The 6916-nt window shown below is 49.4% G+C and overlaps 1 protein-coding gene across 1 annotated transcript in view; it reads left to right on the top strand.

Moving 5' to 3' along the window:
• Positions 1 to 270: 270 nt before the first annotated feature.
• The window catches only part of LOC311324599 (kinesin-like protein KIF2A), a gene marked incomplete at its 3' end in the record, with an annotated part of 27995 nt that continues 21349 nt past the window's right edge, over positions 271 to 6916 (top strand). Inside the window, exon 1 of the mRNA XM_084457090.1 lies at positions 271 to 411. Coding sequence (XP_084313216.1) covers positions 351 to 411 — 61 coding nt within the window. The 5' untranslated portion in view covers positions 271 to 350. The remainder of the gene's footprint in view (positions 412 to 6916) is intronic.

Raw genomic sequence — 6916 nt, 5'->3', positions numbered from 1 at the left:
CACGACAGCTAGCCAAGGAATCGTTTGAATCATTTCGTTTCACTGCAAAGAGTTGTTCACGAACTGCGCCCATTATTGGACTCCTTCTTCTCGGTCCTCTGCTCCTCCCTCCAGGCTCCTCCCTCCAGGCTCCTCCCTCCAGGCTCCTCCCTCCAGGCTCCTCCCTCCAGGCTCCTCCTCCAGGCTCCTCCCTCCAGGCTCCTCCCTCCAGGCTCCTCCCTCCAGGCTCCTCCCTCCAGGCTCCTCCCTCCAGGCTCTTTCAAACCCAGACCTGGGGAAGCGGATATCTGGATTTCGAAAACAAACAGATAGTTCATATCTTCAACACAATTCAGTTGAACTCATGAAGAATGGCAGCTAGTTTTGGGAAGATCGTCGTGGGCGTGTATGTGGAGATCAAACGAAGCGATGGTGAGTCCCGCACGGTGGCCGGGGTCTGTTCCCTCGCTTCAGTTGAGTTAGCTAGCTAGCCTACCTAGCATAGCCATCCAGCTAGCTAGCACTGTTGCTGTGGTGATGTGCTGAACACACAGCTGCTTGGATGGATAGGCGCTCCCCTGCAAAGCCGGGATGGAGTAGCTAGCTAGCTAGCTAACGTTAAGGGCGGCTAGAACAAACCAGGCGGATTTGAGTGTACTTGCTTGGTTGTGCTCGCTTGCTAGCTCACGGTAGCTCAACCTGGAAGCAGCTGTCTCACTAACGTTAGTCCACATTATGCTAGCATTAGCTAGCTAGCTACCTTTCCCCTTTCCCATTGAAACACCAGCGTAACATAGCTAACGTTACGGGTGGTCCCATTGATTTAGTCTCTGAATAAGAACCGACCCACAGAGCTCTGTTCAGACAGGGCAGTACCAGAACCAGTACCAGAACCAGTACCAGTCAGTGAGAGCTGTTGTAGGTTAGCTCAGCTAACCTCCAGTGCTAGCTAGCTAGCTAACGTAACGTTTCTGCAGGATAGGGTGGTTGGGTCGACTAGCTTATTTAGCTAGCAGTAACATTAAGCCACAGTTCTTAATATAAAGTTAGACATGCTTGCTATTATTATCCAGACTGCTAGCCAACTTAATCAATTTGATCTATCAGATCCATCTGAATGGTATGTGGCCCAGTTTGATAGGGCCATGCATACTGCATGTTCTGATCCCCAGCATTATATGGCGCCTAAAGCTGGAAAGCAGCTGTTGAGTTTATAGATACTACTAGAGCTGGTAGAAGGAAACTGATCACTGCTATCTGCTCCTTTTCTGCCAAGTCTGTAGTCCCAGCAACTTCAAGTTGTCTGCATCTTTGACCAAGTGTACACACTACACAGGGCTAAAAGTGAATGAGTTGTCTATGGGCTCACTGGGCTGGCTGGTGGAGCATCCTGAGTGGGGATTGCCCTCCCTGGGGGGCATTGGTGGGGGCTGGCGAACCCTGATTCCAGCTCTTAACCACCATCCCATCTGTTCCAGCTCTGGGTTCTGCCAGGACTCCCTCCCTCTCAAGTCCTGCCGTCATTAGACAGGCAGGCAGTGGTGACTTCTCACAGGATTTGAGCCATCTCTCAACCACAGCACAAACACAACCGGGATGCAAGTGTTAGCTGACTAGTAACAGTTAATAGGATTTATAGGTAAAGGTTGTAGAAGAATAGTGTTAAGTTTTATGAAGGCCTCTCTATTCAGTGGGCAGTTCATCATCACTTCCTCTCTCCTGCCTCCCAGACTATAGCTGGCCTTGCTTCCCACAGCCAACCACCATTTCACGATGAGTCATTGTATGTGACTGAGCATACTAGTGTAGTTGGCAAAGGCAAGGACAGAATGTTTATTTGTATTTTTTGCCCTCTCTACAGAAAGCGTGCAATACAGCAGATAATCCACGGCAAAGATTAAATGTCTCTTTCGATAAGAGATATTTAATCTTTATCATGGATTATCTGTATTGCACGTGCTTAAATGATCTACATTGCTTTAAAAAATGAGATGAATGATTGAACTGAAGCACTACAGTTTGTAGCTGTTAAGGATTGTGAAATACGATGTCACGGTGACACAGATTCCATCTGGGTTTCTTTGTTATTCCAGTGAAATTGATGCGTAGAGGCCTTTGTTATTTTTGCTAAGCAAAACAAGTACCCCCCTTCCCGCACACACACACACACACACACACAGTCAGCCAGGTCTCTGCTTAAAGTGGAACACTGACTGTAGACCAGTCAGTCAGTGACATGTAAAGCCCTGCTGACCGTTTCTGACCACTCTAGCCGGTGTCGGGCCGGGGCATTAACACTGTCTCAGTCACACTTCATTCTGAGCCTCGGTGAGAGTGCCAGTGGAATGGAGTGAGCATTTCTAGAATTTTTTCTAAACCTTCAAGAGAATTTCAACTCAAAATGAGTGTATTAAAGTGCAATAAATCATGAAGTGATACTTCATGGCGTGAATCACATTCTTTTTTTCAGCATAAAACAGTCAGCTCCCACGAATCTCTTTTTCTCTTAAATTCAGACAGACAGCTTTTTGTCCGTACAAATGATGACGACAAGCTCACATTTAAACCGAGGGATGCTTAAAGCGATTCAGGTGACTTGTAAACTTTAGGGCTGTACGTTAACTTTTTTAGCTCCTAGCACTGGTGCTACAGAGGAAAAAAATTTGTAGCACAGGCCAAAATCTTTTAGCACAGGCCAAAAGTTTGTAGCACAGGCCAAATTTTTTTTGCACAATTTTAAAATGTCCGTTATCACCTCTAAAAACAATAAGTAATGCATTTCATCACTTATACACACTAGCAAAGGATATTTGGGGTAGTGAGTGACTTTGTGGTTGCCTCAAAGGGTGGGTGAAGGTTGAGAGAAGGTTGTGGGTTCGAATCCCGCTTGTCTCAGGTCCTTTCTGTGTGGAGTTGCATGTTCTCCCTGTGCTTGCGTGGGTTTCCTCCGGGTGCTCCGGTTTCCACCCAACACCAAAGACATGCATGTTAGGATATTCCTGTCAGTGTCCCTGACCAAAGGCACTTGCAAAAACATCTGGAGTTGGTCTGATTGTGAGGAGTTGCGACCCACAGCCATAACATTACATAGTAAAGCTAGTCTGTGGACAACTTAAACCATACGAATGCATACAAAGCACACCCAAACAACCTTGCGTTTTCAGAGAAAAACAATAGCCCTTTCGCTTCGTCGAAGATTAGCCAAGGGAAGTCTTTTTTCCACTCTGGGTTGTACTTGTATGTTTTCTCTTTAGTGGTAACGTCTTTTTCTGTTTCAGCTGGAACAGTTATGATGCTGGGTTCTTCTCTTCCATCCCTTTCTTCCTGGCGAGCTCGTTTGCCATCTTTCTCGAGCGGCAGAAAAAAGCGCTTCATCTTTGAGCCTAGCTCACCTGCTCAACTTAAAGCGTTCCTTAAGCGGAAGTTGTGAAATGGACCCACTGCATTGTGGGAAATGGTGTTTGGTGAACAGGCAATTCTATGGTGAGGGAAGGACAAAAGGACTACAACTGAAAAACAAATGGCAACAAAACAGCCGGTAGCACGTGTGCTAGTATGCAAAATAAGTCATAGCACTGCCCATTTTTCCACTAGCACGTGCGAGATATATGTCGCACTGTACAGCCCTGACTTAGTAAATACATTTAATGACTTAACTATTTCAACTGAGTCGGGTCTGACTGGCTCAAGTGTGACTGATGTCCAACGCCAATTCAGTGTAGTCCCACCTCTCCCTTTCCGCTCCGACACCGGTCGAGGAGGTAGGCACACCAAACCCACCTGTGGCTTGCCAGGTATTTTCACAATTGCCCATGCAGTTTGCATTTGTAACTCCTATGGGAGTTGAGGGGGCTATGAGTGAACTGTTATTGGGAGTAAAGAGAGTGGTGGGGATGATGACAGGGCTGTTCCTGTAACAGGTTTGACTGGGCCCTCTGCATGCGCTGGTGTGTTACTCAACCAGAGTTGCAGGTGCAGTACCATGCTCTGTTCAAAAGCTAAGGCTCCAGGCAAACAGTGTTGCTGTTAATATTTGTCTCTCTTTGTTTGATCAGCTGATAATTGTCTTTCAGAAGATATTTGAGAGACCCAGTTGAGCCCAACCTCCTTGCTCACATCTCTGTGCTGTCAGTTGGTGACCTTTGGACGGGCTATCTGCATGGCACTGTTACTGCACAATCTGCATGGCACTGTTACTGCACAAGATGACACTCAACCCCTGAGGAAATATTTAGGCCTAGGCTACACCTTTACCTTACCATCCCCCACTCCCCTCTCTCACCTGTCAGCTCACCCAAAGTTGTTGCCTTCTATATGTGACTTGAACGGAGTCTCCACATCCAATTAGGCCTATTGAATAATATGGTGTGTGTGTGTGTGGTTGGCCTAACGTAATCCTCTAGGACAGCCCAGTCCTGCTCTTCCATCACAGCTCAGTGCTGTGGAGTGCTCCTATCACAGCTCAGTTATGTGGAGTGCTCCTAGGTAGCAGCGTCTGCCCCTATGTCCGTTGCTAGGGCAGCTCTGTAGCCTACGGCTAGGCCTGCCTCTGCGGCCAGCTCTGAGGAACAGACAGAGCATGCAGCCTACCAGACCTCCAGCTCTGAGGAACAGACAGAGCATGCAGCCTACCAGACCTCCAGCTCTGAGGAACAGACAGAGCATGCAGCCTACCAGACCTCCAGCTCTGAGGAACAGACATGCAGCCTACCAGACCTCCAGCTCTGAGGAACAGACATGCAGCCTACCAGACCTCCAGCTCTGAGGAACAGACATGCAGCATGCAGCCTACCAGACCTCCAGCTCTGAGGAACAGACATGCAGCATGCAGCCTACCAGACCTCCAGCTCTGAGGAACAGACAGAGCATGCAGCCTACCAGACCTCCAGCTCTGAGGAACAGACAGAGCATGCAGCCTACCAGACCTCCAGCTCTGAGGAACAGACAGAGCATGCAGCCTACCAGACCTCCAGCTCTGAGGAACAGACAGAGCATGCAGCCTACCAGACCTCCAGCTCTGAGGAACAGACATGCAGCATGCAGCCTACCAGACCTCCAGCTCTGAGGAACAGACATGCAGCCTACCAGACCTCCAGCTCTGAGGAACAGACATGCAGCCTACCAGACCTCCAGCTCTGAGGAACAGACATGCAGCCTACCAGACCTCCAGCTCTGAGGAACAGACATGCAGCATGCAGCCTACCAGACCTCCAGCTCTGAGGAACAGACATGCAGCCTACCAGACCTCCAGCTCTGAGGAACAGACATGCAGCCTACCAGACCTCCAGCTCTGAGGAACAGACATGCAGCCTACCAGACCTCCAGCTCTGAGGAACAGACAGAGCATGCAGCCTACCAGACCTCCAGCTCTGAGGAACAGACATGCAGCCTACCAGACCTCCAGCTCTGAGGAACAGACATGCAGCCTACCAGACCTCCAGCTCTGAGGAACAGACATGCAGCATGCAGCCTACCAGACCTCCAGCTCTGAGGAACAGACATGCAGCCTACCAGACCTCCAGCTCTGAGGAACAGACATGCAGCATGCAGCCTACCAGACCTCCAGCTCTGAGGAACAGACAGAGCATGCAGCCTACCAGACTTCCAGCTCTGAGGAACAGACAGAGCATGCAGCCTACCAGACCTCCAGCTCTGAGGAACAGACATGCAGCCTACCAGACCTCCAGCTCTGAGGAACAGACATGCAGCATGCAGCCTACCAGACCTCCAGCTCTGAGGAACAGACAGAGCATGCAGCCTACCAGACCTCCAGCTCTGAGGAACAGACATGCAGCATGCAGCCTACCAGACCTCCAGCTCTGAGGAACAGACATGCAGCCTACCAGACCTCCAGCTCTGAGGAACAGACATGCAGCATGCAGCCTACCAGACCGAGCACAAGTCAGTCACCGACGGCACCAAGATGAGATGTGCTGCCCCTGCGTTCCATTCCAAAGTTTAAATACTTATTACCGGCCAAAACTTCAAGCTAAAGCATGTTGTTGAACTTGAACCTAACCCTCAGGCTCTTTATTAGAAAGAGATGATACTGGCCGGCACTCATTTTCTGCTGAAGGGAAGACAGACGCACAAGGTCCTCTATCGAGTTTTTAAGCCAAAGGCTGTTCCCATGATTAGGTCATTTCACTGCCAGTTCAGTGTCAGTTCAGCGCGGCAGAATGGGCGAAAACCTTGTGCAGTGCCTGTAATGATAACTGACCTAGACGCCATGTCCGATTGTTCAATCATCATCACCAGGCTGTCGTCTCTGACCTCTCTCTGTCAATCTTCCTGTGTTAGGCTCAGGCCTAACACTGTTGGCACCTGTGATTGGTTTGGCTCTCCTCTCTCTCTCTCTCTCTCTCTCTCTCTCTCTCTCTCTCTCTCATCAAGTGTACTGCTGTTGACTGATTGCTGGGGGCTAGAACTCAGCTGAGAACACTAAAAGCATCGTTTGAACTGAGTGCTGTAAATAATGTATCAGGAAACACAGCATTTCCCCAAGACTGTGCGCAGCCTCTTACAGTGTCAGGGTTAGTTCCTGAGAAAGGAGGGGCGGAGAGCCTGTGATTATAGGGGACGCAGGCAGGCGGGCAGCTGGGCCGTTCAGAGGCCCCCAGCAGCTGTGAGAGAGGAAGTGTGTCTGGACCTGGCCTAAAGCGAGCGCACGTGATGGAGTGTGATTTGACCCGTTTGGCCAAAGAGAAGTATGAGAAGGAGAAGTGCTACCTATATTAGTCACACAGACAACACTCTGCCTCTGCATGCAGAGAACCCGGTGTCCACCGCACTATTGGATACTAAAAGCCGAGGTGTTGACAATAACTCGTCGGATTGAGCTTCACAAGTCCGGAGAGAAAGGTGTGGGCTGTGTCAGATTAAATGAATGCTCAGGCACACACATGATCATGTTTACGAGGGAGCATTTGTTTGTAGT

The sequence above is a fragment of the Borostomias antarcticus genome, assembly GCF_949987555.1.
Source record: "Borostomias antarcticus genome assembly, chromosome: 23".
Lineage (NCBI taxonomy): Eukaryota > Metazoa > Chordata > Actinopteri > Stomiiformes > Stomiidae > Borostomias > Borostomias antarcticus.
Note: the sequence above shows the minus strand (reverse complement) of the source record. Positions and strands in the feature narration are given on the sequence as shown.